Below are 14,956 nucleotides of genomic sequence, written 5' to 3'. Positions count from 1 at the left end.
TTTTACTTTTTGCTATAATAAATATCCCCAAAAATATATAAAAAAACAATTTTTTTCCTCAGTTTAGGCCGATATGTATTCTTCTACATATTTTTGGGTAAAAAAAATTGCAATAAGCGTATATTGATTGGTTTGCGCAAAATTTATAACGTCTACAAAATAGGGGATAGTTTTATGGCATTTTTATTATTATTTTTTTTTAATTAGTAATGGCAGCGATCTGTGACTTTTATCATGACTGCGACATTATGGCGGACACATCGGACAATTTTGACACATTTTTGGGACCATTGGCATTAATACAGCGATCAGTGCAATAAAAATGCATTGATTACTGTAAAAATGTCACTGGCAGTGAAGGGGTTAACACTAGGGGGCGATCAAGGGGTTAAGTGTGTTCTAACTGAAGGGGGGAGGGGACTGTGTAGGGGAGATGACAAATCGCTGTTCATACTTTGTATGAACAGAGGATCTGTCACTTCTCCCCTCAGAGAAGGGAGCTCTGTGTGTTCTTGCCATATTACGAGCGATTGCGGGCACTCACATCGGCTCAGGAGGTGAGCAGCGGGCGCGCACGCCCCTAGTGGCCGCCTTTGGAGCCGATGTAACATGATGGCTATTCGCCTGCCCGTGCCATTCTGCCGCAGTATAACTGCGGCGGCTGGTCGGCAAGCGGTTAAAGTTGTACTTCTGCTTGTCAAAAAGCAATATTTTTGTTTTTGTTTATGAAACTTGGTTTTATTTATAAAGATGTTCTATATTGCAACAGCTAAATCTGTGTCTGTAGTGAGTGTTCAAACCTTCATACCATACATAATAAACACGTTGTTCAATTTTTACTCCAGGAGTATATAAAGTTTGGCAATTCTAAAGAAATAATGTATTAAAATGTAACCACTTACCCACTGGGCACTTAAACCCCCTTCCTAACCAGACCAATTTTCAGCTTTCAGTGCTGTCCTATTTTGAATGACAATTACTCATGCAACACTGTACCCATATGAAATTTTTGTCCTTTTTTTCACACAAATAGAGCTTTCTTTTGGTGGTATTTAATCACTGCTGTTTTTTTTTTGTTTTTTTTGAGCTTTAAATGAAAAAAGCCTAACAATTCTGTAAAAAAATGCATTTTTCTTAGTTTCTAATTTTGCAAATTAGTAATTTTTCTTCATAAATGTTGGCCAAAATTTATACTGCTACACATCTTTGATAAAAATAACCCAAATCCGTGTATATTATTTAGTCTATGTGAAAGTTATAGAGTCTACAAGCTATGGTGCAAATCATTGAAAATTGATCACACCTGAAGTACTGACAGCCTATCTCATTTCTTGAGACCCTGAAATGTCAGGACAGTACAAATACCTCCCAAATGACCCCTTTTTGAAAAGTAGACATTCCAAGGTATTTAGTAAGAGGCATAGTGAGTTTTTTGAAGTTGAAATTTTTTCCCACAATTTGCAAAATTAAGATTTTTTTTCCTTTTTTTTTTTCACAAAAGTTTCATATTAACAGGTTATTTCTCACACATAGCATATGCATACCACAAATTACAACCCAAAAACACATTCTAATATTCGTCCTGAGTTTGGCGATACAACATGTGTGAGACTTTTACACAGCCTGGCCTGGCCACATAGAGAGGCCCAACATGCAAGGAGCACTATCAGGCGTTCTAGGGACATAAATTACAGATATCATTTCTAGACTACCTCTTGCACTTTTGAAGGCCCTGGAGCACCAGGACAATGGAAACGCCCCAAAATATTACCCCATTTTGGAAGGCAAACACCCCAACATATATTCTATGAGGCATAAGGAGTCTTTTGAACATGTAATTTTTTTTTCTCAAATTTTTGGAAAATGTGGAAAGAAAATGAAAACGCATTTTTTTTACACAAAGTTGTCCATTGTTACAATATTTCTAACACATAGCATGTACATAGCCAAAATTACACCCAAAAATATATTCTGATACTCCTCCCGAGTATAACGATACCACATGTGTAAGACTTTTACACAGCCTGGCCAAATACAGAGGCCTAACATGCAGGGAGCACCATCATAAATGTCAAATCTAATTTGACTACCTATTATACTTTTGTGAGGCACTGTAGTGGCATGGATGTGGCACAGATGAGAACTGATGTGGCATGGATGAGCTGTGGATGGGGATTGCTGAGCATGGATGAGATGGCTGAGTATGGATGGATGGATGTAATGCTACAGTCCTGCAGACTGTCTGCCCATACCTCTGATGCAGGCAGGTAGTTGCACACTGACAGGAAGCTCAGTGAATTATCAAGAGTGATCAAAAGCGCTTTGGTAGTTCATTGATAACTACAAGCCGACAGCCGCAACGGCTGTCGAGACTTGTAGTTTTCCTATACACAGAATACTGTGAATGAATGACATGGCAGGGTGGGCAGAGCATTTTTTTATCTTTATTTGTGACAGCAAGCGGGGTAGAAGATCCCCTGCTAGCTGTCAAAACGGGGACTGCGGGGGTATCTTTTACACCCTGAATATGGGTGCAACATGTTACAAAAGGTGAGCTTATCCTTTAACACAAGTCAACTGTATTTATTAACATTCTCTTTACAATACATGAATGTTCACTTCTCTAAACAAACAGCCTCGTTGTGGCTTATGATAGCCAGAGGCCAATGGGGTTCAAGCTTGCTGAGCCTTTCTCTTATTCTTACAATATATTGGAGATAGGGGGGACATATGCAGTCAACTAGTCCTTTTTATCGTTTGGACGGATTTCTGCGGACCAAAAAGCATTCCAAGGTGTAGCAGTGATTGGTGGATCTGGTGAGAAGTGGGGATTGCTAGAACACGGTTTATTGTTACTCAGTTTTCACATATTGCATCCTCTGAGTCTCTTAGTATTCGGTCACATGACAAATTAGAGCCACGAAGGAAGTCAATGTGGGAAGACCTACCTCTCTGCAAAGCACAGGTCTGAATGGGAAGTAGGTAGTTATATAATGTACATCATGTGTAAATGATTGCAATATCTGTATTCAGGGCCACCAGTCAAACATCTCTTGGTTCAGGCCAAGGGGGAAAATGCTTCTCTGTTTTCAACCTAGTCTTCCCCTTGTATTGCAAGCATGACAACCAATAAAATGTAATAAAGAATTGAATGTAAAAAAGAAGACACAGAAAATTGAAGAATAAAGAGACTGTCTGTAGGTGGGGCCACTTTCCCTGCACGTGAGGGTATACCTTTCGCCATGAACACACTCACCAATGCCCTAATGGACCAGAAGGGGGCTGCAGTCATGTGAAAATCCAACACTAATGCCCCGTACACACGGTCGGATTTTCCGACGGAAAATGTGTGATAGGACCTTGTTGTCGGAAATTCCGACCGTGTGTAGGCTCCATTACACATTTTCCATCAGATTTTCCGACACACAAAGTTTGAGAGCAGGCTATAAAATTTTCCGACAACAAAATCCGTTGTCGGAAATTCCAATTGTGTGTACACAAATCCAACGGACAAAGTGCCACGCATGCTCAGAATAAATAAAGAGATGAATGTCCAAGCAGTGTATGGCAAAGATAAAAACAACTCCAAATGCATATTTGCATTATTTTCTGTTTTTATATTTAAGGAACAACACACGAACAAAGAGGCAAGATAACAATCTTTTACTGAACTTGAAATAATTTACACTGCTTTACATATCAAAAATATCAATTTCTCAGAATATAATACAGCAAGTATGCCAACAGTATTGTATTTATATGAAGCAGTCTTAAAAAATCCTAAATGCACATTCATTTCTGGATTCTAATGCAAGGTTTTTCTAATGACATCAAGTTGGAAAATTACGATTTTGACTTTAGGTCTATTTAAATGTATGTTAGACAGACACAGGCTGTAATAAAGCACATTTTCTAGTATAGCTAGGAAAGTTTTTTTCTCCTCACTTACTGCACAGGCGATGGGCGCCTTAAGTGATTGTAAAGGTTTTATTTTTTTTTTTAAATAACAAACATGTTATACTTACCTTACCTCCTTTCTGGGGTTCCCTGGTGGCGCTCCCGCCTCCTCCTTCGCATCCAGCGCACAGCTGCACCAGATTTTGCACTCTCCAGTTTTAGTAAATCAACCCCTATGTGTCTTTATTCTTAGCTCTTGTGCTCTGACCAACCAGCTATGCAAAAGCCCCTGACTTCTGCCTAAGAGCTAAGCCCCACCCTACACTATTCAACAGTCCAATGACTGAGCTTCAATGGCTTGTAGAAGCTCTTAAATTGGACTTTTGTATTTTAGTGGCAATTCAGCTGAGGGTGGAGCTTGGATTGAAGTTAGGCCCTTTGTATAGTTAGATCTGTAAGCATACAGAGTAGAAAACCTAGCTGACAGCACTAAACATTAAGTGCTCTTTTAAATTTAAAGAAAATTAACTATGAAAGAATCTGGAGAAACTGTATGTGTTTTCCATAGCAACCAATGAGTATGTTTCTTTCATAAATCTTTTAATGTTAATTTGCTGATTTATGACTGCTATATTAATTATATATCTATTTTTTTTAAATAAGTTTACATAAATAAATCAGGGTACTAGGCCTTTGTCCAGTTTTAATATTTCAAGGCTGGTCAGAGGAATCATTTTCTTTGTTACAAGTTCCCATTATTTTTCTTTTTCTATTATACCAGTTCAGACTCCTGGGGTATCCATAGTGCCCAGTAGAAATCTGTATTTGTTACAATGGAGGGGCCATATAAACCACTTGTTACCCACCACCATGTACAAGGGAATGTTGGAATGGATATGCTAATCTATCTATATCTAAAGTTCCTTCATGTAAACAATCAGAATATAAATATTACTTATTGGGTACCAAGGATACTTTGGGAGTTTATGTGATTCTAAAGATACAAGACAGATTAAAAATACCATTTATAAAGCTGATTTCCCTGTGAGCCTGCAAATATCAGAAAATTAAAGATAAACAACCTTTTGTGCAATTCTATGTTTTACGTATTTTTCCATAGTTAGCCATAAACATTATCTTCTCAAATGCAAGATGAGAAATGCAAGAGACCAGTTAGACTTCTCATAGAGAGCCTTAATTGTGGTTTATAATAGCAATGTGTAATATCAGAGTCCATTTGTGATTCTGGATAAAATAATAATTACATCCTTTTAGCTAGAATTAATATATTGCTGTCCTCTATGTACATCAATTGTTCTATTTATAAACATTCATCCAAAGCGAAGTATACTATGAAAATATATTGTTTTCTTTAAAATTATTTGTACATTTAGTGCAAATTTATTGGTTAAAATAGTATTTATTTAAAGTTACTCCCAATTGATAAATTTAAATAATAACTCCCAAATTTAAAAAGGCTAATATGTACCTGTCCTGCCTCATGCTCTGCCAATTTCTCATTCACATTTCTGGGTGTGTCAGATTTCTGGTCCCATACTCTGTTTCCATGCATTGCCCCCTTACATCACTACTGTGTATTGTGACATATGGGTTTATTTACTAAATCTGGAGAATGCAAAATCAGTCTCACTTCTGCAGAGAAATCAGCTTTTAACCTCAGTTTGTTCAATTACGCTTTGGCAATAAAACCTGGAAGCTTCTGTGCAGAAGTAAGACTGATGTTTCACTCTCCAGCTTAAGTAAATAAACCCCATAATGACTGTTAGGAGAAACCACAAGACAGAGAGGTGGGCGGGGCAAAAATCTGACACTCATGGAAGTGTCAAAGAGTGAAGAACAGTGGTGTTGGTGGGAGGGGAGGTAGATAATACCTATTTTCATTAAAAGGATTGCTTGTCTAACAACACTTTAACACCTTAAAGGACCAGAAAGTTTTCCTTTCACCACAAATTTATATGGAAAAACTCCATATTTGTACAAAACTTGAGAAGCCCTTTGCTTTATTTAATTTTCCTGTAATTTTATGTACACCCTACTGTCATTAACACGTTTTCAGCCATTTTAGGCTAAATATGATTTCAATGTTATTTAAAGAAATTCTGTTTGGGAACTTGCAGGAAAATGACTTTGTTGAAGACTAGAATGTATATTTTCTGTTCCTCTCAATTTCTTTTTTTTTTGCATAAAAAATTTGCTTCCATATTTGTAAATGTTATATTGTATACTTTTGTATAAACTGCAGTATGTTTACCCTCTTACCAAGTTAACAAATAAACCCGTTTACTGGTCCTTTGACAGACTATACAAAAAAAAAATTAAATGTAAATTAAAACGCTTAAAAAAATTAAAATAATTTTTAGACAAGGCATGGTTTAGCACCTATGGAGTGTGTGGTAGAACCTAAAAGCTTTAAAAAGGGATGGCACTGCTGATGAAATGGGAGGTGTAGGTCCTGATCTACAGGAGTCTAGAGGTATATGTCTTGGTGATTAGTCCAGATTTCAAATGCTTTATCCTGACATTGGCTTGCAATGTCCTCAGCCACTTGCATTAGATATTTTCTCAGTTCATTGATCCTTTATTGCTTGATGGAAGTTTTCACAGTGCTGTACTCTGTTTCCACAGGTGGTGGGACGGTTGCCATGGTTGAATTATTGTTTGGGAACTTGAGCTCTGCATACTTGACATCATCCTGAAAAGAGGAAATTATGCTTCAGAAAGGGAACTGTACAGGTTGCAATAACATTTTTACAAAACAAAGAGAACGTTGTGAACCATGGTGTTTTAAAAGCTGACTTATGATATCAGTAAAAAAAAAATCCAGTTGTTTTGTTGTACATACGTGCTTGATTTCAACATACCCTGTCTAGAGTCAAACTAGCATATGCTAAACAAACAGCAGTAGAGTTTTCTCATTAGAAACTGAAAAGGTGATGTTACGCAACTAATCAAATTCCAACAATTATGATCAAGTCAACATTTAAATGAACTGAGAACTACAGCCAAAAGCTTGTCAAATCTATTCTCATCTTTAAACTAAATGGCCAAAAGCTTGTGAACCCCTGACCATTACACCTTTATGAACTAATCGGACATCCAAAACAATGGGCTTCTTCCTGTATACAACAGCCTTCACTCACTTGGGGAGACTTTACATAAGATTTTGGAGTTTGTCTTTGGGGGAATGTGTCATTAAGGGCATTTGTTCTGTAAGATCACATACTGATGTTGAACTAAAAGACTTGACTCACAATCAGTGTTTTCATTCACCTCAAGGGTGTTCAGTAGGGTTGAGCTTAAGGCTCTATGCAAGCTATTGGAGTTCCTCCACACTAAACTCATCAAAGCATGTCTTTATAAAGCCTGCTTTGTGCACAGGGTGGAACAGGAGAGAGCCTTCACCAAACTGTTGCCACAAGGTGGAAGTACACAATTGTCTAAAATGTCTTTGTATGATATAGCATTAACCGTGCCCTTCACTGGACGAACTTGAACCAAATAATTTGGCCATATAGTGTAATATACAATATATATATAAAAGCGAAAAGTAACAGCTGGGCATGTCTTAGCAGCATCCTAGGGACAGGGCAGGACCATGAGATGCAATCTCTGGGAGTTTTTCAGAGTTCCGTTTTAGAGTTCAGGACTTATTTAAAGAATGGGATGCTGTAGTTAGGGGGCAGGACAAGAAGACATATTGTATGGGCATGAGAAAAGATGTCCCACCCACCTGTCCAATATTTTGTGTTGTGGGGTCATTTAAACTGTCACAGAAGCTGGGTGGGAAAGGGGGCCTTGGAATTAAGCAAATATTATCATTGGAACTTGGGGACCAAATTTGGTGTAATGAGGATAGCAAATATGAGGCGGTTATTTGTAGTGGTGGTATTTCTTGGGGCTAAATTGCATAGTAAATTGTATAAATGAATGAAAATGTCACAGGTGGCTTTAATGAATTGACATTTTACTATAGTATTTATTATGATAATCAAATGTGGCATAGGGGTTGATTTACTAAAACTGGAGAGTGCAAAATCTGGTGCAGCGTTGCATAGAAACCAATCAGCTTCCAGGTTTTATTGTCAAAGTTAAATTCAACAAGCTGACTGGCTATCATGCAAAGCTGCATCAGATTCTGAATGCTCCAGTATTAGTAAATCTCCCCCTTAATGTCACAATCTGTAATGTGCAATGTGTTTATGCATTCAGTGTCGGCTTACACAGCTAATATTTGTGTACTTTGGGGGTAAGTATCTGCTTGGCATATATGAGTTTACTACTGTGTTATCAGAACTAATGGAACATAGTTTTGAAGTGAGTGATTTGTAATAGGGTGGAGTAAGAAGATTTATACGGAATTCGAGATAACAGATTGGTTGGTGTCCAGATTTTCACCCTACAGCCCTAACACACAAGTTCTGTTTGTTTTTCACCTCTGGTTTGGCTATACAGAAGGCAAGAAGTACAAAATTATAGAACTGTGCTGTAGTGTTGTAAAAGGCTTTGATGTGTGCACTTTTCCTTCATATGAAATCACATTTTACTTGGAGGACGCTTTCTAAACTATCACTAATCTAACCTAAACACCCAATAAAAGATTACACTAACCTAAACACCCAGTAAAACACTAAAAGCCAACTTAAGCACCTAATAAACAAAAAAACAAAGAAAATAAAATGTCTATATAAAAAGTAACAGCACCAAGAACAAAAAAAAAGGAAAAACATCATCATGAGTTGGCTCTAGGCTGTATTGATTTATAAGGACTGCCTTTAGGATTGTGGGTAGCAGGATCATGGGTTACTAATCTCATAAGAACAGGTTTTGTATATAAACAGTACACATCATAAATTGATGATGGTGTAGTAACTACAACATTTACCTCTTGTTCGTTGTTTGTCAAAGCCGTTTCTGCTACACCTGAAATACAGTTAAACATAATCAGGAATTTGCTCCTGCAATTGCATTGAGTGTCTGAGGTCAAATATGCTAAGTGTGATGTGTCTAATACCCAACTGAACTTTCAGTTAAAAAAAAAAGCTAAATACAACTACAAGGCAATGGAACACAAGTGTGGTGATTACTATTAGGAATGGGCGTGGGCGTGTTTAGATCAAACCCGCCAGGAAGCCGGAACTGCACACCACCGAATCATAGGTGTATGCGCAGCTGCCGGTTGGGAAACGCCTCACTGCCTATGATTGGTGGTGTACAGTGACGGCTTCCTGGTGGGTTCGATCCTAACACGCCTGAGCCCATCACCACTTACTACACTCCTAGTCCTTTGACACTTAAGCTGGCCATAGATGGTTTGAATCTTGGCCGGTTCAGCAGGGACTTTCAGAGATTCACTTTATGTATGGGTTTGCTGATTGTAGCTAAGTTGATCCATCGATTGACTTGGGTACAACCAGGTGCCATATTTCTAGCATGAGATTATTGCCAGTGGCTATAGCTGCTAGCAATAATCACTTAATTCTCCTGGCCGGGACAGTTCTCTGCTCCCACCCCCCAACGTTGAAGAATTCAAGGTTGTAAATGGAAAACCCACAAAGGCATAGTGTGTTGTAAACCTAACCACTCCCTGAGATCAACTGCATCTGATTTTTTTTTTTTACCACCGAATAAAGGCAGAGCATGTACTGCTAAGCTATTCCAGAACAGAAGTTTTTGCAGCCAGAGCAATTCACCAAAATCTTTACAGCTTTACTTTCCAATGACATTCATTCCCAGTAGAAAGTTTTATACAAATGTTAAACTAAAGATAAGCACAATTGTGTTTTTGTTTGCATCAATCCCTCCCTGTAATCAGTGTGTCTTACCTTTTACACTATTTTACTCACCTCTCAAGCATTAAATTGTGGTCCATTTCTGGGCATCAGTTTCTACAAGCCATAGTGGTAGAACCACAATAACCCTAGGTTCACAACTATGCAATTTTTAGTGCGTTTTGCAGTTTGCAGAAATGCACTACAGTCCATTTAACATGGTTTCCTATGGTACAAGTTCACATCTATGTGTTTTTGGAAAGGGCCAGGGACTTTTTTCCCGCGATTTGCGGGTAATAGACTTCAATGGACTTGCACCAGAAATGCAAGTGTTGTGTTTGTAATGTGATTTTTGATGTGTTGTGCGGTTTTTATTTTAACACTGTATATGGGTGATTGCTAAGCAGGGGGCCGGGAAGCCGGCCGCTGTGTCCTTAACAACAGATGAGTTCTCAGCTGTCAGTGGGCTTTCCCGTAAAAGCTGAATGTAAAAAAAAACAAAATTTGTGAAAAAAATGGCATGGGGTTCCCCCCAAGTCCATACCAGTATGGATTTGGAGGGGACCCCCCTCCCCAATGGCATAAGTGTTAAAAAAAATGATGTGGGGTTCCCCCCAAAATCCATGCCAGACCCTTATCCGAGCATGCCGCCCAGTAGGTCAGGAAAGGGAGGGGACGAGCGAGTGCCCCCGAACCATACCAGGCCACATGCCCTCAACATGGGGGGTGGGTGCGCCCCCCACCCCAAAGCACCTTGCCCCCATGTTGAGGACAAGGGCCTCTTCCCGACAACCCTCCCATGTGAATGGGTATAGGGTACATCGTACCCATACACCAAAAAAAGGTGAAATGTTAACAAAATACAAGAGCCGGTTTTTGACACGTCCTTTATTAAAAAAATAGCATTAGGAGAGACGGCGGTGAGAGTAGACGGCTCTGAGCTGTCTTCTCCCGCCACCCTGAATGGCCTGGTATGGACCTGGGGAGGAACCCCAAGCCGTTTTTTTTTGCAAATTTTGACGTGGTTTCCTGGCCCCCTCCTTAGCAACCAGCTATATACAGTGTATTTACAGTGTGTTTAAAGATTTAAAAAAAAAGTAAACTGCATGCAAAAACGCATAAAAAAAGCTGGTTTAAAAAATGCAAAATGCACTGAAAAACGTGCCTGAAAAACACATCAAGCGCAGCCACATGCAAGATGTGCACAGCCAGATGTGAACTTAGTCTAAAACGGCACTATTTCTGCAACTTTCTGTGCCACCATGACTAGGAGTGTGCAGTGGAGGTAGAACATTCCAAAGTCATCAGAGGCTCTTCACTTATTCCCCCACCAATAGACACTGATTGACAGCAGAGAACCTTCCTGTGTCAAGTCTACTAAATATTCTGCAAAGCATGTCTCCTGTCCATCAAATTAAAGTGACTCTGCCATGAGAAACATAAAGCAACTGCAATTGCTGGCCTTCTCTTCAAAATGCTTGTAACCGTGGCTCTAGTCCGACATTCTTGTAGGTTCTTCAAAGGCTTCTAGACTTTGCAACACAAGATATCTCAAGTGTATATGTTTTCCAAAATGGTGGTCAGGAGGACTTCTAACCTACATGGGCATTTTTTAGACCTAAATGAGACATGCACCCTGTTACATTCTAGTTGACTAGTTGTATTAATTTTGAGTCACACACCTAGACTGTACAATTGTAAAACAGTGTAAAAAATCATTATCTCTATATTTATTACATGTTAGAGACACAGAAGGCATTGGAGCAAAAGAATCAGTATGACAACCAAGTAATTGACATTCTCAAAGTACAGGTCAACAATGTCGCCCCCACACTTTTCTCACAACTGAGTCACTTTAACAACTTTTCAAGCCACTGCAGTAAACCACACTCCTGAGCTGGATCTTTTGAAATAGGACAGCTAAATAATGTGACCTGATTTTGGAAGGTGATTGTATATTACTGTCACAATTTATTTTTCATGTTAGAAGGTTTTTTTTGAATGCACTGTGAATTTATCTACTGAAATATGGTTTTATTTCAGTGTTTTGACATCCACCTAAACTATCGATAAGGGAATTTACTGTGCTTAAACTTACCTCCATTCTTTTTCTGGACTGTGGCATATGTTACAGTGGCACCTGTGATCAGAAGCAACAGTATAATTTAAAAATGTTATTCACACATCATAAACACCTAAAGGTAAAAATGCCTAATGAGTAAAGATCAGGATCATTAACCTATCTTGTTGAAATAGCTCACAGCTCATAGAAATTGGCGGGGGGCGACCCTTGGCCTTTTCTCCTAGGATGCTAAAGGATCTTACTCTGGCTGAATATCTTCCATTTGACTCGGTTTTCAAAAACTGCAACAGTCCATAGCAAAAGGGTGTTTGTAATATCTCGCAAGTCCAAATCTAAAATAAAGACTCCTTAAATATGTTGGCTTCAGAAGAGCATCTATTGTCCATTTGGCCCAAGATCTAAATATAGGAAGCCTTCAAAATGAATAAGATGTGCAATGTTTTAGTCGATATGGCGTAACTTACCTAATGAAGGTGGAATTACCTTTGGCTTGGCACATCCTTTCTCACAAAGTGGTGAGAAAGCATTTGTTTGGTTTTGAAAATGCATGTCAAGCTCCCTGATAAAGCTTTTTCTAAAAACATGAACTTTAAAGCAAAACTTTACCCATAGCAACTTGATAAAAATAATGTTCTATAGCAAGGAACATACATTCCACTTTAATAATTATGCTACCAAAAGAAGTGTGTGCTGTAAATTGCCTTCAGCATTGCTCCTCTTTCTTCTTGCCGGAGGCTACCATTTTGCTGTAGCCTGGTGCTCCTGAACCATAGTAAATCATAAAGCAGAACTAAACCCATTGATTTAAGGGTTTCAAAAAACAGTTACATCCCTGGAATGCTGGGATTGCTAACTGACACATTTCCTTGTGTCCTCAACCAAACTGTCAAACCATCCAATGGCTGGTCTCATAACTGATCACATGTGCAGCACCATGGCAGTTGCAGATCAAACTGAAGCAGCTTCCTTGGCTTTAAAGGATAGAAGGGTTTAATTCCACGTCAAGGCTGTCAGCAGACTGCCCTCTATAAACTCATCAGTGCCTAAAAATGGAGAGCAACTGAGCATGTGCAGAGCAGGGTGAGACAGCGTATTACTGGATTTTAAACAGTATAGGCACTCATTTTTAATGTTTTACATAGCTACTTGTATACCTGCAAAAGGGGCCAGCCTGAACTGATCTAGCAAGACTTAATTTTCTGACCAAAGTTCCACTTTAACAGATAGGTTTCTAGCAAATGGTTTAACCAATATATTAGTATTCAGCCTACCACTGCCAATAACATTTTTTCTGTTTTAAATATTGTAAGAAATATGAGAGAATGTGATAATTCCTACCAATGAAGGGCTCGTAAAAATCAACTTCAAAACCAAAATGTTGGTTTACCAGCTTCTACTAAGTCGGTTGGTCCGGCTGCTGTGTTCATTATTCCATCTGTCTATGTTTTATGTTTACTTCTTTCTTTCAGCACAAAATGTTTCTGTATCTATAACTAAGCTATCAGTAAATAATTAGATGGGGCTGAGATCAAAGTCCTGGGCTTGCTGAAAATGCAGATAAAACTAATTATGCTTAGCACTGGACCTTGATCCATTACTGGCAACACTAATGCTATATTTATAGTGAAACAGTAACATGTTGAAGATGAAATGAATGAAGACAATTGGAAAGCTTTGAATTGTTCATGTTCAGCAAGAAATTCCCTCTTGCACATGGATGTAATAAATTACGGATGTTTATGTAAAATTTTATTTAGGATCTTTCGGCTAGCAGGATCCTACATATAAAGACTTGCGTATAAGCGTGAATGTGTGTATGCGTGAAATTCTCCTTCATCCTTTCTTAGTTGCCAGTGTTGCAATTCTTTTTTTTTCGCATACATGTAAAAATCTTAATTTGTTTGCAATAAATGTACCTAAACTGTAGAGCATTATATATTTTCTGAAAGGAGAGGCCCTTTAGAATAAAAAGTTCATTATTTATAATTTGTATGTCACATGATATTTGCGCAACTGTTTATTAAATGCAAATGGTCAGGAAAAAATATAATAAAATGAATTTTAGCACCAAAACACACACTATAATTCCCATTTTTGGTTAAAATATAAAAGATGAGGTTGCATTGAGTAAATAGTTATCAAACATTCCATGTCTTATAATTGCGCGCACCCGCGATATTGCCAAAAACTATGGTGACTAAAAATATCCATAGGTGACGCTTTAAAAGCGTTTACAGCTCATCAGTTTAAAGTTAACTAGGAGCTCATGTGCTAGAATTATTGTCCTCACTCTGAAGTTCGTGGCAATATGTCACATGTGTGATACAATCACGGTTTATACGCGAGTGCGCACCCTGGGCTTGCGTTTGCATAGGTGTGCGGGGCAACAGGGGTTACAGGTTTTTTTTTTTTGTTTTTTTGTTTTTTTCCGTTTCTTTTTTTTTAAAAAAAACTTTATTTGAAATTGAACTTAATTCATGAAATGACTCTGGTCTCGAACTGAATTGGTTGTGAACCGAGGCAAATTTTCCTATAGGGTTCAATGTAAATCAGGTTAATCCGTTCTGAACTTTTTTTTTTGTTTATATATACAGCAAATTTATGAACTATATGTACAAAAAAGGATTTTAAACATGCACTCTTTTACATTAAGCTGACCTCTTTCATGTGTACATCTAAAAAGAAAAAAAAAAAAAAATAGCTCCTTTTTAATCCTTGTTTGAAACAATCTCAAACCCCAATTTAAATGACTAATCTAGGGCCCAGCATACAGCATTGTGCAGCCAGGAAAAAAGATCATCTGGGGGCATGATAAAGTTGTAGAATTCATACGAACTGTTTTTCAATTATTCCCAATCAAGTGAGCCCACCCTCATGGTAGTCAGGGGGCAGAAACCCCTATCTGACTGGACAGAGCAGAGAAGATGGCCGCTGCTCGTGTTTGTGAACCAAAGCAAATTTTTGTAAACTCTTCTGTTCGCAAACCGAGTTGTTCGTGAACCGATGTATCACTGTATTTTTACTTGATTGCTATCACAAGGGGTTAATAAACCCCTATGTGATCGCATTGGACAGGTGACAGGTACTCTTTATTGAGACATTAAGGGTCTAATAGACCCCAATGTCTCCACTGCCCTTCACACCATCTAACCAAGCACAGATTGGCTTGCTTAGATGTGTCCTCTGG

General features: G+C 38.3%; 1 protein-coding gene across 2 annotated transcripts in view; it reads right to left on the bottom strand.

Annotated features, from left to right (window-relative positions):
* Positions 1 to 3,648: 3,648 nt before the first annotated feature.
* Positions 3,649 to 14,956, bottom strand: part of LOC141110634 (pregnancy-specific beta-1-glycoprotein 3-like) — a 100,849-nt gene continuing 89,541 nt past the window's right edge. The window contains exons 10-12 of one of the 2 annotated variants that reach the window (XM_073602083.1): positions 11,785 to 11,826; positions 8,801 to 8,838; positions 3,649 to 6,610 (exon numbers count right to left, since the gene is read on the bottom strand). In XM_073602083.1, the coding sequence (XP_073458184.1) occupies positions 6,497 to 6,610; positions 8,801 to 8,838; positions 11,785 to 11,826 (194 nt within the window). In that variant the 3' untranslated portion in view covers positions 3,649 to 6,496. The remainder of the gene's footprint in view (positions 6,611 to 8,800; positions 8,839 to 11,784; positions 11,827 to 14,956) is intronic. The other variant, XR_012236310.1, reaches the window with a different exon arrangement.

This window comes from Aquarana catesbeiana, linkage group LG10 (genome assembly GCF_042186555.1).
Source record: "Aquarana catesbeiana isolate 2022-GZ linkage group LG10, ASM4218655v1, whole genome shotgun sequence".
Taxonomy (NCBI): domain Eukaryota; kingdom Metazoa; phylum Chordata; class Amphibia; order Anura; family Ranidae; genus Aquarana; species Aquarana catesbeiana.
The sequence above is the reverse complement of the archived record's forward strand: the minus strand, read 5'-3'. Positions and strand labels throughout refer to the sequence as shown.